This window comes from Oncorhynchus gorbuscha, linkage group LG11 (assembly GCF_021184085.1).
Source record: "Oncorhynchus gorbuscha isolate QuinsamMale2020 ecotype Even-year linkage group LG11, OgorEven_v1.0, whole genome shotgun sequence".
Lineage (NCBI taxonomy): Eukaryota > Metazoa > Chordata > Actinopteri > Salmoniformes > Salmonidae > Oncorhynchus > Oncorhynchus gorbuscha.
This window is the reverse complement of record NC_060183.1, coordinates 22,561,706-22,583,306: the sequence shown is the minus strand read 5'-3', so window position 1 is coordinate 22,583,306 and position 21,601 is coordinate 22,561,706. Positions and strand designations below refer to the sequence as shown.

The following is a 21,601-nucleotide window of genomic DNA, read 5'->3' as shown; positions in this document are numbered from 1 at the left end:
GCACATTTTGTCATGGGGCAGAGAGATGTTTTGTTGTTGCAGCTTTAAAGCTAATATCCTGCAATTCTACATATTTTGCCTTGGGGCAGAGAAAACTTTGTAGTTTTAAAGTTTAAATTGCAATGCTTTTATGTTTGGGTTGAAACATTTTATAATTGTTGGAGTACTGCAGTGGAAACCAATATCCCTGTGAGCCTCCCAGGCCCATGTTTCCCTTGGTTAAGAACCTACATTGTAGATGAATGATATGTAATGAAATGACATTGTGTTATTGTATTACACCCTTTAAGCTTATTTCACAGATGTTTCATCTGTTTTTGTTAGTAATATTCAGTTTTAAAAAATGTAGTCCATACAGTATATCAATTTTGGGATATGGCCTTTTATTTGACCTTTACTTAACTAGGCAAGTCATTAAGAACAAATTCTTATTTGCAATGATGGCCTAGGAACAGTGGGTTAACTGCCTGTTCAGGGGCAGAATGACAGATTTGTACCTTGTCAGCTGGGGATTTTGAACTTGCAACCTTCCATGTTACTAGTCCAACGCTCTAACCACTACGATACCCTGCCTTGGACCCCCAGTCCATGGAGGTACTGCAAGGGGAGTCCACGGCAATATAAAATATATATATATATATATATATATATATATATATATATATATATATATATATATATATATATATATATATATATATATATGCATTACGACATGGAGAACCCATGCTCTAGTGGACTTCTCTGACAATTTACAAGTTTGATGCATTGCGATAGGTTGAGACGGTGAGATGAACAATAAGCTATCCAACACAACGAGGGAAGGATAGTGTTCTGAGAAGAAATGCCACTGTCTCCATCAGTCTGTCAGTCGGTTAGTGGCAGTCCGTCAGTCAGTCAACTGCTCTGTGTCCCCTTTGTTATATAAAATCAGTGGACAAACTGCACTGCCAACCTTCCTAGTTTTACAAGTGGAGTTGCTTTGAAGGGTTGTTGATGTGACTTCCTCAGATCGTACAGTCCCTGCTGCCCCCCCCACCCTCTGTGACTCTACCCCAGAGAGATAAGAGGTAGAGAGAGAGAGAGACGAAGGGGAGGTGAGATGCTGTCTCCACTGTCAGAAAGAAAATTGACAGGGAATTCACTGACAGTGGTGAGATTGCTTTGGAAAGGATGTGAGGCATTTCATCTCTCTCTGTATTGCTTTCCTCTAGACTACTTTTTCTCTAGGTTCTTTTGCTCATGCTTCCGGTGAACACCTCTATTCTCTCACACTCTCTCTCTCTCTTTTATGTGTTTGTTTTCCTTACGAGCTGACCAATGGTGACTAATCAAATGAAAACCACTGCACTCTCCCAAAGGGTTAGTATGTGTATACAACCAGCGAGTATAGATATACAAACGATATAGTAGCTCCGCACTCAAAAAAAGTTGCCGCAAAGAGCTTACTTAAATTGTAATTAATTTTTTGATTTTCACTGCACCGGGGGGAAAAGTGGAACGGTGAGGTACCTGTAGTCCTAACTGTCCTCTTCTCTCCCGTGTCTGTCTCCAGCTATGCAGCAGGTTCTAGACACTTTGAGTGACAGCACCAGCTCCACCATGGCCAATGACCTGGACCTCATCTTCCTCAAGGGCATCATGGAGAGCCCTGTGGTGAGAATATACCTTTACCTACAGTATACCTACTTTTCTATGGATCTGTTGGGCTTGTCGGTTTGAGGTTATAGCTTTCTTGTTGACTTCTAGTTGTCTTCATATGACTATATTCTTTGCTTTTACATAGATGGAATTGCCATTCATGAATCGTTTGTTTAGTCAACTTATCAGTCTGTTCTTGTCAGAAACTGTCTGCACTGGACTCAAATGTCTGTAAAATGACTATTTTACAAGTAGAAAAACATTTAGCCAAGAACAAAAGACACCTGCATTGTCATGGGTGTTTTGATTCAAGGATGTTATCAACTTTCTGTCTGAGACACAAAGTCACAACCTTAATAGGCACAAAGTTCACAAAGTTCACCAAAACGCACAAAGAAGCTACTTTCTTGTGAGAGAAGAGATACCAAAACAAAAACTTGCCTTATCGACTTTTCTTTTTAATGACGACTGCTACTAGTTTTCCAACATATAATGGATGCATGTTCTTCGTTTTACACTTTGAGATTTTCAGCTTTTGAAGAGACTGAAGTTGGAGGGGAGGGATAAAGGGAGTTTGGAGTAGCAGACTGGCTATTGAGAGCAGCGCCCCACTGAGCTCCGGGTTCTTTTCCCGAAAAGAAAGGAGCATGATTCCAAATTCAGCACCCTTAAACATTTTTTCCCAAAAGCTACTAGAATGAAAAGTCCACAATCGATAAACAAAATAATAAAACGTCAATTTAAGTTTAGAACCTTGAGAAGGAAATTAACAAATCAACATTGACATTAACATTGTAATTATTAAAATTACAATATAGTCGGGATTGTTGCACTATCTATTCTAATGCAGTTGAGGCCTAGGAACCGTCAGAAGCTCTCAGATTTTACAATCCTGGGGGATACTCTGTTCTTTGCCATGCTCTCAAAGAAAGAACAGACTCGCAGACTCACTAATGCTGTGTGGTCTTTCTCTCTCTCTCCGATTCAGAGCATTCAGACAGACAGGGTTTTTCTGGAAGCGAGAAGGAGATTAGAGCTCTTTGGGGAGCACTGCATCAAATGCATTCAGTTGCATCTCTCTCTCTGCTCTCTCTCTCTCTGCTCTCTCTCTCTGTGCTCTCTCTCTCTCTCTCTCTGCTCTCTCTCTCTCTGCTCTCTCTCTCTCTCTCTCTCTCTCTGCTCTCTCTCTCTCTCTGCTCTCTCTCTCTCTCTCTCTCTCTCTCTCTCTCTCTCTCTCTCTCTCTCCCCCTGCTCTCTCTCTCTCTGCTCTCTCTCTCTGCTCTCTCTCTCTCTGCTCTCTCTCTCTCTGCTCTCTCTCTCTCTCTGCTCTCTCTCTCTCTGCTCTCTCTCTCTCTCTGCTTCCACCGCTTTATTATCTGTGCGTGTGTGTGTGTGTCTATCTGTGTGTGTGTCCCCCTTTTGTCTATCTATATATGGGAAGCTCCTAAAGGATTCATTCACAGATGCAAGCTGTACGAACACTGTCCTATGTTCAAGGACTCGAAACAGGCTTTTTGAACAGAGTGTACTGTTGCTTGCCATTGACCTCCAAGCAAGTCTATTGTATTATTCTTCGTGGTATCTAGTATATGGAGCAGCTATGCCAAAATCCATTCACAAAGCAACAGTGCATCACGATCAATTATCAACATGGCAGCTACTGCTTGGCTCCTTATATTGGAGTCATCAGAACTGTTGAATCATTGAAATAGCGCATCAGATCACAAGCGCGCAAAGGCTCTCGCTCTCACTCACGTCTTGAGGTGGCCTATGTCTTTTGAACGAGACGACACAGACCTGGTATGCTACACTATTAGGGAAAAAAAGGTGCTATCTAGAACCTAGAAAGGTTCCGCAGCTGTCCCCATAGGAGCATCGTTTGAAGAACCCTTTTTTTTGGTTCAAGGTAGAACACTTGGTTCGGTTCCAATGTAGAACCGCTTCCACAGAGGGCTGCACATGGAAACCAAAGGGGTTCTACCTGGAACCAAAAAGGATTATCCTATGGGGACAATCGAAGGACCATTTTGGAAGAGTGTGTGCATACAGTACAGTCCTCTCCGTGTTTGTTTTGTCAATGCTGCCGTATACTATTTCAAATGTGTATATCGAGTAGCTTACAAAGCCAGACAACAACAACAGAGACTGAAGGTAGATACAGTATTCTTGTCAATTTAGGGGGTCTACAGAATGTATTTTAAACGGGACAAAGACTTAATATGCACACGCAGTCCTTTCACTCTATTTGGATTCTTCAGCCTCACATATTTTCAATGTGCCTGTGAAGGAGCTTATAAAGCCAGACAACAACAGCAGAGACTAAAGGTAGCTATTCCAAGAGGGCTGAACCTTCTGGCTGTCTGTCTCCCCACCCCCTGATCTAAGCAGCAGTATTTGTGTTGTTCTGCTGTCCAAGGACCGCTTTCTGACAGCTTGCTCCACAAGGTTGCCAGACCCTTGCCAAAGCACATTGAGTAAACCCAGTCTTCCTGCAGAAGATTCCTACACAGAGTGTGTGTGTGTGTGTGTGTGTCTCTGTCTGTTTGTCTGTCTGTCTGTCTGTCTGTCTGTCTGTCTGTCTGTCTGTCTGTCTGTCTGTCTGTCTGTCTGTCTGTCTGTCTGTCTGTCTGTCTGTCCGTCCGTCAGTCCGTTTCGTCCGTCCGTCTGTCAGCCTGTGTGTGTTTCTGCGTCCGAGCAAGTGTTTGTGTGTACTCATATCCTGTTCAACAGCAGGGGCGCGTTCCCTTCCGTCACGTAAACAAACAGCAATAGCTGCCAGACTAGACAACAGGCCCATGGGAGCATGTCTCTGTGGGATTGACTGTCTCTGTAAATCTACCCATAAAACAACATGGCTATTTGTGTCTGTTTGGGAGTAACGTAGCAGGGCGGTGGAATGTTAAATGATATCTGATCTATTTTTATAGGCTGTGCAGCAGCAGATTAACTGCTATGTATTGATATCCTTATTTGAGTTGTTTTCTCAGTGTTCTTATCCATTTATCTTGTTCTAATTTGGGTCAGCATTGTAGTTACACTGTACTTGCCTCAACACTGTAACACTGCCTCAGCACTGTAACACTGCCTCAACACTGTAACACTGCCTCAGCACTGTAACACTGCCTCAACACTGTAACACTGCATCAACACTGTAATACTGCCTCAACACTGTAACACTGCTTCAACACTGTAATACTGCCTCAACAGTGTCACACTGCCTCAACACTGTAACACTGCCTCAACACTGCCTCAACACTGTAACACTGCCTCAGCACTGTAACACTGCCTCAACACTGTAACACTGCCTCAACACTGTAACACTGCCTCAGCACTGTAACACTGCCTCAACACTGTAACACTGCTTCAGCACTGTCACACTGCCTCAACACTGTGACACTGCCTCAACACTGTAACACTGCCTAAGCACTGTAACACTGCCTCAGCACTGTAACACTGCCTCAACATTGTAACACTGCCTCAGCACTGTAACACTGCCTCAGCACTGTAACACTGCCTCAACACTGTAACACTGCCTCAACACTGTAATACTGCCTCAACACTGTAACACTGCCTCAACACTGTAACACTGCCTCAACACTGTAATACTGCCTCAACACTGTAATACTGCCTCAACACTGTAACACTGCCTCAACACTGTAACACTGCCTCAACACTGTAACACTGCCTCAACACTGCCTCAACACTGTAACACTGCCTCAACACTGTAACACAACATTGTAACACTGCCTCAGCACTGTAACACTGCCTCAGCACTGTAACACTGCCTCAACACTGTAACACTGCCTCAACACTGTAATACTGCCTCAACACTGTAACACTGCCTCAACACTGTAACACTGCCTCAACACTGTAATACTGCCTCAACACTGTAACACTGCCTCAACACTGTAACACTGCCTCAACACTGTAATACTGCCTCAACACTGTAACACTGCCTCAACACTGTAATACTGCCTCAACACTGTAACACTGCCTCAACACTGTAATACTGCCTCAACACTGTAACACTGCCTCAACACTGTAACACTGCCTCAACACTGTAACACTGCCTCAACACTGTAACACTGCATCAACACTGTAATACTGCCTCAACACTGTAACACTGCCTCAGCACTGTAACACTGCCTCAACACTGTAACACTGCCTCAACACTGTAACACTGCCTCAACATTGTAATTACACTGTATCTACCGTATAATGGTTGAAGCCAGCATATGTTGATATAAAGTGGAACCATTTAATTAAGCACTATGCAGCATTTCAAACTTCTAAATTAATTAGAGGGTTTTCTGTTAATGGGAAATAAACACTTGGAGATTGAGGGGCAGGAGCGAGCACATTATGATTTAGTTCATAAGTCCCACATGGGTGGTGGGCCAGAGGCCAGTCGTGTTAAAAGGTGAGGACATGTTCAGTAAAGTAGGCCCAGTGCCCTCAGTGCAAAAGACGAAGTGCAATATTCATATAAACTAAAATATTGATGCTCCACAGCACAGGGAGAAAACACACAGTGTATCTGATTGTTTTAGGGCAGACACATATTTTTCGGTGAAGTCGTGACTCAAAGTGGTTTGTTGCTGCATGGGAGTTGCACTGTGTTTCTTTAGATGTTTTCTGTGTTTTTACAGGACAGTGACTTTATTGCTAGAAAGTAACTGAGTTCATAGTAAATACTCTGTGACTCTTTGTTCGGCCTAAGTGCGTCGCGAGATTTGCCATATATTTGCTCTAATTCGGTACTATTGGTCCTGTGTGGCTCAGTTGGAATGCCAGGGTCGTGGGTTTGAATACTAAAATGTATGTACTCACTGCACTGAAAGTTGCTTTGGATAAACGTGTCTGCTAAATAGTACGTATAAATAATTACTGCAATGGGCTAAAATGACCAACAAAGATGGCTAGTTATTAACAATAACTTTTTGACCTTCAGTTCCCGTCTCCCTGCTACCCGCAGGCCCATGAGAACCTGGAGGAGTCCAGGCTGGAGGCGGTGAGTGACAACAACATGGAGCTGGTGCAGGACATCCTGAAGGAGCTCACTCCCCTCACGCACAGGAGCAAGGCCGCAGACGAACTGGCGTGCATACTGAAGGAGCCACACTTCCAGGTCTGCACGCTCGACGGTTTCGTTTATGCTCGATATCATAGCTGATCTAGGATCACGCAATCTGTCCATGCAATCTTATTCATCATGATCTAAAAGGCTAAACTGATCCTAGATCAGCACTCCAACTCTGCGACTTCTACTCCATTCTCAAAGAAATCCCCTACTGAAGAGAAACTGTCCTAACTGGTGTTGCTACCATGGGTGCCATGCTAATTTGCTTAATGTATCCAATGCAGTCTTCTTAAGATCAGTTGTGAATATTACTGTCTTACTCGAACAATTCTATCGTACAGTATGTGCCATGCAATCATCCGCATCTCGATCCTCTGTCCCTATTGGTCCACAGTCTCTCATGGAAACCCATGATTCGGTGGCCTCCAAGACCTTTGAGACTCCTCCTCCCAGCCCCTGTTCCTTCATGGACGCTGCCTTCAACAACCAGCCTGTGCCCCCAGATGCAGTCAGGATGGTGGGCATCCGCAAGGTGTCTGGAGAGCACCTGGTAAGACTCAGTGATGGACAAGAAATGCTGGACACCATGGCAGCCATTTTGAAATGGCTTTACAGTGGTTTACATGTGCAACTGTGTGTTGAGTTGTGGTGTGGTTCTTTATGAAACTGAAAAATAAAATGGTGGTCCTTGTTAAGCCTTTGTTAGTACTCCTAGTCATGGTCCTGGATGTTTCCCTCTTCTTTGACTCGGCTCAGGTAGATAAAAACCAATGGTAAAATTAAAGGGCTACATCTTTGTCTTTGCAGGGTGTGACATTTCGGGTGGAGAGTGGAGAGCTGGTGATCGCCCGCATCCTTCATGGCGGGATGATCGACCAGCAGGGCCTCCTCTACGTGGGTGACATTATCAAGGAGGTGAATGCAAAAGAGGTGGGCAATGACCCCAAGGTGCTCCAGCAGATGCTAAAGGAGGCCAGCGGCAGCGTGGTGCTCAAGATCCTCCCCAGCTACCAGGAGCCTCACACCCCACGCCAGGTGAGTTGAGCCCTGGCCCTTGATCCCTCGGTGTACCCCATACATTGACCCATATGACCTCAGCAACAGATGCTGAAATTCCCAGGGTCCTATGATTCATTCTAGTTGGAACCCTAGCCCATATCCGTTTTTTTTTTTTACTTCATTAGATCTGAAAGCATTGGATAGGTGTATCCAATATGCCCCAAAAGATCCACTTTGTCTGTCGGAGTACAGTTAGAGCTATTACCATCTTTCTTATACCTATCAAATCTTTTCAGATCTATATGCAATTCAAAAGGATTGGTTGCTAGGAGTTTAACAGAAAATATTTTTTTGCATTAGTTTTCAAGTATTTTTTAAAATAATTTGTCACAGAGTTTTGCTCTCGCTTTAAAATTAGTTTTGGGGTTTTGCTTTTGATGTCTTATTTTTTGTTTACAATTCTATATATTATGCTTTCAATTGTTTGGTTTTTGATTTCAACATACATTATTTTACCCCTCCTGGTAAATATGTTTACCTTCTCAACTTTATTTTTCATGTTCACGATTGATTTTATTTTGAATTCAATACAAATGGCGTGTAATTGACCCCATATAATCCTACTCAATTATTTTCTCTCATGAATAATGAATTAGCTACGGGAGTGAGTAGGATTTAGAGCAAACCAAAAACAACCTGAGAGGAAAAAAACTGATCTGTACAGTAGATATGTTTCAACTAGAAAGAAAATGTTATCGATGTATGATTTCCAGCCACATCCTCAGTATTTCAGCTGACAAAAACGTTGTATATAAGATTGTTTAAGAGTTTCACACCATTTGCAAATGTTTTAACTGCAGTAAGTAAGTTATTCAAAATAGTGGATTGTTCCTCTTAGTATGCACCCTGAATGAATACACCCAAAACACATTACTGGTTACTCTTACTTCTTTTAAACAACCCCTTTCCATTTAGAGGCCCAGCCTTTGAATTTATTTGTTGGTATAGTGTCCTTAGCTCTGTGAGTGTTTAACCCTGGAGTCTAGCTAATGGTCACAGGGTCTCAAAGGAGCCAAAGAGTGTTATAGACTGAGTGTACTCAGTGACAGAATGGCCCAAATGGAAACGAACAAGGAAAAGCTCACAGGACAGGACACCTGTCTCAAATAACAGTAATTCATGTCATGCCAATAACCCACAGCTCTGTACTGTGTATCCCATTCCACTGACCAGCCAAGGCCCAATATGAGCTGGACAGAGGCCCTGGGCCAGACGCCCTTTTGAAAGAGTGCCTTTGAATCGGCCCCTCATGGCTGACTGGATAACATCAGGTCTGGGCTATTCGTTTGAAATATGTTGGGGCGTATTTCAAAAGGTTCGGACAACAAATTTTGAGTGGTTACTCCCTTGAATTTCTTCCTGACGGCCGACGCGGGTTCATTTGGAAGTATTTTGATTGCCGGAGGCGACTTCAAGCTGTTCCGAGCAGAGAGCTGCTGCAGAATGTTATCTCTGAGAGGGAGAGAGATGACAGATTAGACGCTGTTGTCTGTGTAGACATTTCCCTTGCATCGGAAAACTGCTCCATCATCACAGCACATTGCCAATCATAAGAAAGACTGTTTGTCAAAACACAATTCCATTCCATATAAGGATCTATGTGCAGGTGGGTGCTACAGTACATGTTGATAGTAGATGATAAATTCCCCTTAAGGGCAAAATAAATCCAGTCCAGTAAAGAGATGTTCAACTCCGTGTATTACACAGTATCAACAATAACCGCCTCTCTGTACTGTGTGCGGGTGTATGCTGAGGTTACCGGGCTAAGTAGACAACATATTTTACCCAGTGCCCTCTCCATCTTCCCCAGGCCTATGTGAAGTGTCACTTTGACTACGACCCGTCCCATGACAACCTAATTCCCTGTAAGGAGGCAGGCCTGGGCTTCAGCAGTGGAGACATCCTGCAGATCTTCAATCAGGAGGACCTCAACTGGTGGCAGGTCAGTCACTTCTGAATGGACAACCACTCTTAAATCGTTCACTTTATCCCGTTTATCCCGAATAGTTTTCAATGTGCTGTTGTTTAAAATGGTGACAGGACAGCTTTATGCATTTCTTTTCATCACAGGCATGTCACCTGGAGGGGGGCAGTGCAGGCCTCATCCCCAGCCAGCTCCTGGAGGAGAAGAGGAAGGCTTTTGTCAAGAGAGATCTGGAGCTGGTTACAACAGGTGCTGTATATTATATATGCGTCATTCCTGATACCGTGTTATAACCCATACGGGCTGGAAGACACAAAGTAGCTTGACATCTTCTACACGCTAAAGATAACGCTCTGAATGCACAAGTTGAACACGTCTACTCCTCTGACATCTGTCGTGGAAATAACACAAGACACTGAAGAACTCAAACAGAGATAAGGGTGCGATGATACTTTATTATTGGCTGAATGCGCAACAATATGGTCCACAAGAAGAAAAAGAAACGGAAGAAAAAAAATCAGGAAGCACAAATGGAGACTAAAGGAAGATTTGTGGCTCTGGGTGTTTTGCGCTGTGCACTGTGCACTGTGCACTGTGCACGCTTTAGAACCCTGCTTGTCCCCCAGTCAACCTTCAAGACGGTTGTTTCATCAGTGAAGAGGGACTAGCAAATAAGCAGCAGGCTTAGAGAGGAATGACTCAGACAGGCGGGCTGATTCAATCTGTTCCTCGTTAAGCTCATTCTAAACAGAGGGGCCAGGTCACATTCATACTGTAGTGTCCTCTGTCTGTCTGTAGCACACCAGTACACATGGTGGGTGGTGAGTCAGCCTGCAGCCTTGCCTGCAGCTGCTTCCCTTCACTTCACTTGTGGCTCAGTTGGTAGCGCGTGGTGCTTGCAACGCCAGGGTCGTGGGTTCAATTCCCACAGGGGGACCAGTACAATGAAGTATGAAAATGTATGCAAGTCACTCTGGATAAGAGAATCTACAGTTGGAGGATGTGCCAGTCTGCTAAGGCGCTAAGACTCCTCTTAGGTCTGTTGTAGACACATATGTGGCACTTGTGGGGTGTATTCATGCAGTATATGATATAATTATACACTGCTCAAAAAAATAAAGGGAACACTTAAACAACACAATGTAACTCCAAGTCAATCACACTTCTGTGAAATCAAACTGTCCACTTTGGAAGCAACACTGATTGACAATAAATTTCACATGCTGTTGTGCAAATGGAATAGACAACAGGTGGAAATTATAGGCAATTAGCAAGACACCCCCAATAAAGGAGTGGTTCTGCAGGTGGTGACCACAGACCACTTCTCAGTTCCTATGCTTCCTGGCTGATGTTTTGGTCACTTTTGGATGCTGGCGGTGCTTTCACTCTAGTGGTAGCATGAGACTGAGTCCACAACCCACACAAGTGGCTCAGGTAGTGCAGCTCATCAAGGATGGCACATCAATGCGAGCTGTGGCAAGAAGGTTTGCTGTGTCTGTCAGCGTAGTGTCCAGAGCATGGAGGCGCTACCAGGAGACAGGCCAGTACATCAGGAGACGTGGAGGAGGCCGTAGGAGGGCAACAACCCAGCAGCAGGACCGCTACCTCCGCCTTTGTGCAAGGAGGAGCACTGCCAGAGCCCTGCAAAATGACCTCCAGCAGGCCACAAATGTGCATGTGTCTGCTCAAATGGTCAGAAACAGACTCCATGAGGGTGGTATGATGGCCCAACGTCCACAGGTGGGGCCCAACACCGTGCAGGACGTTTGGCATTTGCCAGAGAACACCAAGATTGGCAAATTCACCACTGGCGCCCTGTGCTCTTCACAGATGAAAGCAGGTTCACACTGAGCAGATGTGACAGACGTGACAGTCTGGAGATGCCGTGGAGAACGTTCTGCATGACCGGTTTGGCGGTGGGTCAGTCATGGTGTGGGGTGGCATTTCTTTGGGGGGCCGCACAGCCCTCCATGTGCTCGCCAGAGGTAGCCTGACTGCCATTAGGTACCGAGATGAGATCCTCAGACCCCTTGTGAGACCATATGATGGTGCGGTTGGCCCTGGGTTCCTCCTAATGCAAGACAATGCTAGACCTCATGTGGCTGGAGTGTGTAAGCAGTTCCTGCAAGAGGAAGGAATTGATGCTATGGACTGGCCCACCCGTTCCCCAGACCTGAATCCAATTGATCTGGGACATCATGTCTCGCTCCATCTACCAACGCCACGTTGCACCACAGACTGTCCAGGAGTTGGCGGATGCTTTCATCCAGGTCTGGGAGGAGATCAGGAGACCATCCGCCACCTCATAAGGAGTATGCCCAGGCGTTGTAGGGAAGTCATACAGGCACGTGGAGGCCACGCACACTACTGAGCCTAATTTTGACTTGTTTTAAGGACATTACATCAAAGTTGGATCAGCCTGTAGTGTGGTTTTCCACTTTAATTTTGAGTGTGACTCCAAATCCAGACCACCATGGGTTGATAAATTTGATTACCATTGATAATTTTTGTGTGATTTTGTTGTCAGCACATTCAAAAAGTATTTAATAAGAATATTTCGTTCATTCAGATCTAGTATGTGTTATTTTAGTGTTCCCTTTATTCTTTTGAGCAGTGTATATAAAATGCCTAACCCAAGCTACTTGTATTGAATGTATGAATCAAACACACAACAGTGGCGTTGCCATGGTGCTGCCGACTAAGCCATTGGAACCAGCATGCAGTTTAGGATTTTAATGTGATTGAGCCATATTTAAAAAGCTCTTTTCAAGCATCCCATCAACATATTGATCCACTGTGTCGATATCAAAGTCGTATTTCTTTTCATAAAACAAACATCAAAAGGTTATGTCATGCCCATTGTTGTCCCCGCTTCAAACAAATGTCCTCAAAATCCACCTGCCGGCCAATACTGAGGAGACGACTGGGCAGTAACAGTGATTCGTAGTTGTACTGTTGTAATAAAATGGAGTGTCATCCTTACTGTAATGCAGAGGCATACTGCCCTCTAGTGGTACATGCGACCTATTGCACCCTCAGCAGACCTGATTTACGATTCAGAACAGCAACACTCGAAAAGGCAACAGACCCTGGCAGGCGCTGTTCATTAAATTGCTAAAGATTAAATTGAAGTGGCTGAGAAGTACTGAATGAAGACCGAACATTTTGTGTGTTGCTTTTCACAGGTCCTCTTTGTTCTGGAATGGGCGGGAAGAAGAAGAAAAAGATGATGTATCTAACGACCAAAAATGCTGGTGGGTTTTTTGTACCAACATGACCATTTGTGAACGTAACAATGTTTGAAACTGCGGCGAATGTAGTCTTTACTTGTTGTAAACATTATTAGACAAAACGTGTAAACTGTTGTCAATGCAGTATGCTAGATTGATGTTAGATTGAGTAGGTGCAGCATGAATTCGACTAGGTAAAGTAATACCGTTAGTAATGCGGATATCTGACATGAAAATGTTGACTGTTCAGAGTTTGATCGGCATGAGCTGAGGATCTACGAGGAGGTGGCCAAGGTTTCCCCGTTCCGTCGGAAGACGTTGGTTCTGATTGGAGCACAGGGAGTGGGCCGCCGTAGTCTGAAGAACAAACTGTTGGTGTCAGACCCCCTGCGGTATGGGACCACCATCCCCTGTGAGTAGTACTAACATGCAACACTGACAGAGCTACGAAACACTGACACTTTGATGTACTCTGGTATTCTGTAAACAATGCCATGTTAGAAAAGTATACAAAAAACATAAACAATTTTAAAATATTAAAAATTATTAAAAATACCTCATACTTTGTATGAGTTACAAAAACTACATTTTGTGATTCTGTGTGTGTTGTTCAGCACTGTATTTTGTCAGTTGCTATACCTTAATGTACATGACCAAACAACAACCATCAATCTGTATTTATCACCAGCAGTGGTGTAAAGTACTTAAGTAAAAAATATTTTTTTGGGGTATCTGTACTTTACTTTACTCCTATATTTTTGACTTTTACTTCACTACATACCTAAAGAAAAAGAATGTACTTTTTAATCCATACATTTTCCCTGACACCCAAAAGTACTCTTAACATTTTGAATGCTTAGCAGGACAGAAAATTGTCAAGAGAACATTCCTGGTCATCCCTACAGCCTCTGATCTGGCGGACTCACTAAACACAAATGTTTTTTTGTAAATGATGTCTGAGTGTTGTAAACAATAGCCAGTGTATCCCTGGCTATCCTTCAATTTTAAAAATAAGAAAATTGTGCCGTCTGGTTTGCTTAATTATAAGGATTTGTTTTGTTATTTGTACTTTTACTTTTGATAATTAAGTATATTTTAGCAATTACATTTACTTTTGATACTTAAGTATATGTAAAACCAAATACTTTTACGCTTTTACTCAAGTAGAATTTTACTGGGTGACTCACTTTTACTTTTTCTATAAAGGTATCTTTACTTTTACTCAAGTATGAAAATGGGTTACTTTTTCCACCACTGATCAACAGTTACCTCAAGGAAACCCAAGGTGGATGAGAAGGATGCACAGATGTACTCGTTCATGACTCGCAGTGAGATGGATTTGGACATTAAGAACGGGCGCTTCCTGGAGCACGGCGAGTACGACGGGAACCTCTATGGCACCAAGATCAACTCCATCCACGAAGTGGTGGACTCTGGCAAGATCTGCATCCTGGATGTCAACCCACAGGTAGACTATAGCATCTGGGCATCCACATTCATTCAGATATCATCCTCTATACATTTTGGGGGGTATCGATGTCTAGGGAAGAGGTTGATTTGGACCTTCTTTTTTTCATTTAAAGGAGAACTGAATTCGTTCCCCCCATTCACATTGTTTTATTTTTTTTTGATTTTTGGCTACATTACCACTATGCCAAACTTCGGCACATAGTAAAGTAATAGGGTTATGATATAATGTTCTTATTGTTTAACCAAAGCGAGAGTTTGAATTACAGAGAGGAAACGGAAGGAGCAGATTCCTTCAATGAGACACATTTTCAAGTGATTCGTGGCCAATTTCAGTAGCTCGTTACGTCATTAGTGGGGTTAATAATAATATATTGCTACAGCCACTTTTCAACGATTCCATTCCACGCTACAGGCACTTAAGGTTCTGCGGACGTCAGAGTTCCTTCCCTACGTGGTGTTTATTGAGGCTCCAGATTACGAGGTCCTCAAAGCCATGAATAAGTCTGCCAAAGAAGCCGGAGTGATGACCAAACAGTTAACGGTGAGTCCCAGACTGGATCACTGGTCCTGTTACTGTTAGCAGACATTGGTGTTAGACACATGGTCAAATGTAGGACTGGTATGTTCATAATGCATTAACCCTAGCAATTCATCATCTTTAATATGCCCAGTCACTGCAATTAATTTCTGAACGTGTACAACCAGTCTCAGTGTTTATGTCCACCCTTGTTACCTTCTCGGGACATGCCATGGGATCAGTTTGACCTTTTAGACCACAATGAATAAGATTGTGATGGACAGGGAGGATCTGATCCTAGATCAGCACGTCTACTCTGAGATCCTTTTTGAACGGGCCTAATTGTTCATATGCAAACAAGTCATAGTTGTCCATGATAACCACTATCATCCCCCTGTTGTTCCTCCCATGCAGGACTCAGAGCTGAAGAGGACAGTGGATGAGAGCGAAAGGATCCAGCGGGCCTACGGACATTACTTTGACCTGAACATCATCAACGACAGCCTGGAGGGGGCCTTCTGCGGCCTGAAGATGGCGCTGGAGAGACTAGGCGCAGAGCAGCAGTGGGTTCCTGTCAGCTGGGTCTTCTAAAGGCCGGTCAGAGGTCAGAGCTAGAGGTCAGGATGTCATCATGAGGAGGTCAGAATAGGCATCAGAGGCCTGAGGAGTTGGTACAGGCCGCAGGTAGAGAGGGACCAATCAGGAGAGAGTAAATTGTAAAGGGGTGGAGCTTCCCTCCACAGCTTGTGACATTATTGGTTGGAGGTCTGTTGTAAGGGGCCAATCCCGATGTTCCAGTGCAAGGGGTTTGCCTCATGGTAGGCTTTTGCACAAATTATATACTCCGCAGACATGATGTCAAACTGCAATTTTTGTTTTTAAAAAATATGTAAAAAATAAACAAATAACCAAATATATATTGGTATTTGTTGAGGAGGCTTTAGAGGGGATTTGAGGTACAGTGCGTAGTGTGTGAGTGATACGAGTGGCAGTATATTATATATGTTGAAGTAGGCTTATATATTTTGCAAATACTGTGCTGGCGGTCTTGGAGTATAATGGATATTGTTATACTACCAGGAGTTCCCTGACAATGTTTAGCCTTCCCAAATCTTACAAAAACTATGTAGTACAATGTTTACATTGAGTGTTTCGTTTCGTGGCCAATTTAGAATACAAAGGTACCAACTGTCACACTATTCTTCATATGAAATTCTGTGTATTTTGTCATATGAGCGTACGATTGTAAATATTTGACAGTTGTCCTGATGTTACTGTACTTATTCTTATTTATGTTCTCTTTGTTGAAAAAAAGATAGCATAGCGATACATGATCTGAGACGAATACACCAATTCACGCATGAATGCATACCCACTCGCACAAAGACAAACACACAAGCAATCAACAATGCATACATGTCAATACGCGCTATTTTCTCACTCTGAGGATTGAATATTTTAATGTCAAATTAAATTTCTTTGTTCTTTGTTACCATGTTTAAAAAAAAAATCAAATGTGTGTTAAAAAAAAAAAATTAGTTTAATGTGCGAGATGTTGGAAATATTCAGTTGGTGATCTTTTTAGCACAGATGTGACCACAATCGCTAAGTGTGAATTTAGGCCCCTAAGAAATGTTGTAGATGATTGAAACTATGTTTAATGGAAACGGTGTAATTGTTTGATTACTCGGCACACCAGTTCGTTTTACTTCATGTGGACTATAGTGTCTGTTACTTATAGTGTCTGACTCTTTCTGAGTAGAATGTTTGTTTTGATGGACATATTTAGTTTATTTTCAATGTTGATTATACAGGATATATGTATATATATATATAGTACCAGTCAAAAGTTTGGCCACACCTACTCATTTCAAGGTTTTTCTTTATTTTGACTATTTTCTACATTGTATAATTATTTTCTACTTCAAAATGATGAAATAGTTTATCCAAAATAGCTACTTTGAAGAATCTAAAATATATTTGGATATGTTTAACGCTATTTTGATTACTACATGATTCCATATGTGTTATTTCATAGTTTTGATGTCTTCACTTTTATCCTACAATGTAGAAAATAGTCCAAATAAAGAAAAGCCCTTGAATGAGTAGGTGTTCTAAACCTTTGACAGGTAGCGTATATATAAAAAAAATATGTGGCTTCCAACATGCTTACTTTGCCTTAACATGGTACAGAGGCCAAGGATATACTTACTGTACACTAGTTATAGGTTGAAATGTTATCTATTTTTCACATGCTGCAGCATGATTACTGTATGTTATCCCTTTCCCTACGATTAAAATAATATAGATGTATAATTCCAGTGATTTTATCTCAGAATTTTGTAAATATTGTACTGTAACAAAGGTTATATATAAAGAAAACTTTAGTGCTCTGGATTACTATACTACAGTGTTGAGGTAGTGGGGCAGCTACACAAGATTGTAATTCTGAATTTCATAGAAAAATATTAAAGATGAAATATCTTGTAGAACATTGCCTCGTCCTCATGGCTTAAGGTAGATTTAATTCTAAATGTTCTTCCTTGTGTTACAAATGGAGGTTAGTCAAGTTTAGTTAGTAGTTAGGTGCACAGGTAGTCTGAATCCCAAATCAGCCCCTCGGCGCACCATTTGGGCGCTCACGCACACCTCTGCCATAGTGTCGAATAAACTGAGGGTGTCGGTGCTAATTAGAACCTCCGATAGCCACTTCGACCGAGCCAGCAAGGCTGGAGGCTCCAGGCGAAGTGCTTTCCCAACATGCACTGCAATATGTTTGGAATTTGCGCAATTTCATGCGACATAAGTATATGTCACGTGCATTTGTTTGTGTCTGATTTCGAGGCTTGACACATGTAACAAATGAAAGTCCACCCAAATTAAAGGTTTAACTGTTACTGAGGTTCACATCTTGTAAAAGGACAGGGGGGATATGTTCGTTTGAATTTCATACTTGTTTTATTATTTAAATATGGATCATGAATCGCATCATTCAAGTCACCAGTGTGTCCCAAAGTTGATGGCTGTATTTGATCCGCTTGCCACTCTGGAAGTCACCCTTTGAGTTTCTTCAGTGAAGAAGGTACAAGGGAGGGCCCTCCGAGCGAGTAGGTCGGGGCGAGGGGCTGGTTTGGGACACTACACATCCACACTCCATCTCTAGGTGGCATCAGTAATCAAATGAAATGTTATTTGATACAACAGGTGTAGAAATGCTTACTTACAAGCCCTTAACCAACAATGCAAAGTTTTAAGATTTTTTAAATAAAAGTGTAAAGTAAAAAAATAGATACCTAAAAAAATACAAATAAACAAAGAGTAAAAAATAATGAATAAATAAATAGCAATAAAATAACAAGCAAGGCTATATACAGGGGGTACCGGTACAGAGTTAATGTGCGGGGGCCCCTCAACGTGTGCTCTTAGTCCCCTCCTGTACTCCCCGTTCACCCATGACTGTGTGGCCCACGCACGACTCCAACACCGTCATTAAGTTTGATGACGACACGACAGAGGTAGGCCTGATCACCTGCAGTAATGAGACCGCCTATAAAGAGGAGGTCAGTGAACTGCCAGTGTGGTGTCAGGACAGCAACCTCTCCCTCAACGTTAGCAAGAAAAGGAGCTGAAGGTGGACTACAGGAAACAGAGGGCAGAGGGCAGAGCACCCATCCACATCGGAGGGGATGTAGCCGAGCGGGTCGAGAGCTTCAACTTCCTGGGTGTCCACATCACTAAGTATTTAACATGTTCCACACACACCAATGCAGTCGTGAAGGCGGCACGATAATGCCTCTTCCCCCCTCAGGAGGCTGAGATGTTTTGGCATGGGCCCTCAGATCCTCAAAAAGTGCTACAGCTGCAGCATTGACAGCATCACAGCTTGGCATGGCATCTGCTTGGCATGGCATCTGCTTGGCATGCGAACGCAAGTCGCTACGGAGGGTAGTACGTACGGACCAGTACATCACTGGCAGTGTCAGAGGAAGGCCCTAAAAATGGTCAAAGACTGCAGCCACCCAAGTCACAGACGGTTCTCTCTGCTACCGCAGATATTGTATAACCGTTTCAATCCCAAAGGTATTTCAATTCATTCATTGGTACTGTGTCGATTAATGAATTGAAATACCTTTGCGAGGCCTACCTGCATGTGTCCTTTAGCATGGTAAGTAAGTGTATGTGGGTTTATAGTAGACAGCGAGGCCTACCTGCATGTGTCCTTTAGCATGGTAAGTAGGTGTATGTGGGTTTATAGTAGACAGCGAGGCCTACCTGCATGTGTCCTTTAGCATGGTAAGTAAGTGTATGTGGGTTTATAGTAGACAGCGAGGCCTACCTGCATGTGTCCTTTAGCATGGTAAGTAAGTGTATGTGGGTTTATAGTAGACAGCGAGGCCTACCTGCATGTGTCCTTTAGCATGGTAAGTAAGTGTATGTGGGTTTATAGTAGACAGCGAGGCCTACCTGCATGTGTCCTTTAGCATGGTAAGTAAGTGTATGTGGGTTTATAGTAGACAGCGAGGCCTACCTGCATGTGTCCTTTAGCATGGTAAGTAAGTGTATGTGGGTTTATAGTAGACAGCGCCCTAAGAGAGATTTGGTCGAGGGGCCCCCCACCCCACAGGCAAAATGTTCGAGTGAGTTTTAGTCTGCGTATATGAAGAGGCGGCTCTGAATCGAGTGAATTTAATTTGGTAGCACATGCAGCCTACCTTGGGAACAATTAATTTAAGCTACTGCGACAAAGGGGCGGCAGGTGTTAAGAACGTTGGGCCAGTAACCGAAAGGTTGCTGGATCGAATCCCCAAGCTGACAAGGTAAAAATCTGTCCCAACCTGACAAAGTAAAAATCTGTTGTTCTGCCCCTGTCTCAACAGGACCTCAGATAGGGTTTGTTTGTCTAGGGTTGTAGTAGTCAACGAACAATGGTCATAACTGAGGTTATAAATACCCATGTTATCTTGACCATCTAGTTGATCATTTTGTGTTCCCGGGTAGGCCGTCATTGTAAATAAGAATTGGTTAAATAAATAAATCAAAATATATTTTTTAAATGGGGCAGTGTTTCACTCCTATATAGAGTATTTTGTTTTGAGATTTTCTGCAGCTTCTTCCTTGAGTGCTCTATCTATCTCCATCTGCATTACAAACAAACAGGAGGCATGTTGCACAGTAAGTGTTGCATCGTTTTTCTCTCATCTTGAATAGAAATGACATATAAATCAAAATAATGTACATTAATGTAAACAATGTCATTTATATCAGCAATATTTGTCAAAATATGACAAATATAAAGGTGCATTTTTTCAGTGTTATACCTTCTTCACAAGAAACTCTTTCCAAAAGATAAAGAGAAAATCATCCATACAGTGTTCATTTTGGCACTCTTTTTTTATTTATTTGGTCTAGTCTTAGTCATTTTGACTAAAATATCATTATGTCTTAGTCACATTTTTGTCATTTGAATATCTAATTTAGTCTAATTGTTGTCAAAATGTACGAAAACACTGGGTCATTTTTGTCAACCAAATGCCCTTTCATTTTAGTCACATCACATTTGCCTCAACCTATAGTAAACACAAATCACTGATTTCCATGTGGACAAACATATAGTACAAAACATGGTCCTATCGACATATTTTTCTGCATAACATCCTATTGTCTTCCCAACAGAAGACAATTTGACAAACATACAGTACCAGTCAAAGTTTGGACACACCTTCTCATTCCAGGGTTTTTATTTATTTTTAAAACTATTTTCTACATTTTGAATAATAGTGAAGACATCAAAACTATGAAATAAATCATGTCGTAACCAAAAAAGTGTTAAACAAATGATATTTATATTTGGGATTCTTGAAATTAGCCACCCTTTGTCTTGATGACAGCTTTGCACACACTTGGCATTCTCTCAACCAGCTTCATGAACACATTTCAATTAACAGGTGTGCCTTGTTAAAAGTTAATTTGTGGAATTGACAAGGTAGGTCAATTGTGTTGTAACAAGGTAGGGATGGTATACAGAAGATAGCCCTATATGGTAAAAGACCAAGTCCATATTATGTAAAGAACAGCTCAAATAAGCAAAGAGAAAGGACAGTCCATCATTACTTTAAGACATGAAGGTCAGTCAATCCGGAACATTTCAAGAACTTTCTTCAAGAAAGTTTCTTCAAGTGCAGTCGCAAAACCCATCAAGCGCTATGATGAAACTAGCTCTCATGAGGACCGCCACAGGAAAGAAAGACCCAGAGTTACAGTTCATTAGAGTTAACTGCACCTCAGATTGCAGGCCAAATAAATGCTTCACAGAGTTCAAGTAACAGACATATCTCAAAATCAACTGTTGAGGCTGTGTGAATCAGGCCTTCACGGTCAAATTGCTGCAAAGAAACCACTACTAAAAGACACAAGAAGAGACTTGCTTTGGCCAAGAAACATGAGCAGTGGATATTAGACCGGTGGTCCAAATGTATCTTTTTGGTTCCAACCACTGTGTCTTTGTGAACGGATAATCTCTGCATGTGTGGTTCCCACCGTGAAGCATGGAGGAGGAGGTGTGATGATGCTTTGCTGGTGACACTGTCACTGATTATTTAGAATTCAAGGCACACTTAGCCAGCATGGAAACCACAAAATTCTGCAGCATTACGCCATCCAATTTGGTTTGCGCTTAGCGG

At 42.5% G+C, this 21,601-nt stretch overlaps 1 protein-coding gene across 4 annotated transcripts in view; it reads left to right on the top strand.

Annotated features, from left to right (window-relative positions):
• mpp2b (MAGUK p55 scaffold protein 2b) overlaps positions 1 to 17,318 on the top strand; it is a 54,310-nt gene extending 36,992 nt beyond the window's left edge. For 2 of the 4 annotated variants that reach the window (XM_046368961.1, XM_046368960.1), the window contains exons 3-13: positions 1,556 to 1,656; positions 6,593 to 6,769; positions 7,116 to 7,271; positions 7,529 to 7,756; positions 9,591 to 9,722; positions 9,851 to 9,953; positions 12,890 to 12,958; positions 13,185 to 13,346; positions 14,200 to 14,402; positions 14,817 to 14,945; positions 15,336 to 17,318. In XM_046368961.1, coding sequence (XP_046224917.1) covers positions 1,556 to 1,656; positions 6,593 to 6,769; positions 7,116 to 7,271; positions 7,529 to 7,756; positions 9,591 to 9,722; positions 9,851 to 9,953; positions 12,890 to 12,958; positions 13,185 to 13,346; positions 14,200 to 14,402; positions 14,817 to 14,945; positions 15,336 to 15,512 — 1,637 coding nt within the window. In that variant the 3' untranslated portion in view covers positions 15,513 to 17,318. Of the gene's footprint in view, positions 1 to 1,215; positions 1,363 to 1,555; positions 1,657 to 6,592; positions 6,770 to 7,115; positions 7,272 to 7,528; positions 7,757 to 9,590; positions 9,723 to 9,850; positions 9,954 to 12,889; positions 12,959 to 13,184; positions 13,347 to 14,199; positions 14,403 to 14,816; positions 14,946 to 15,335 lie in introns of those variants that run through there. The other 2 variants (XM_046368963.1, XM_046368962.1) reach the window with 2 other exon arrangements.
• Positions 17,319 to 21,601: the final 4,283 nt, after the last annotated feature.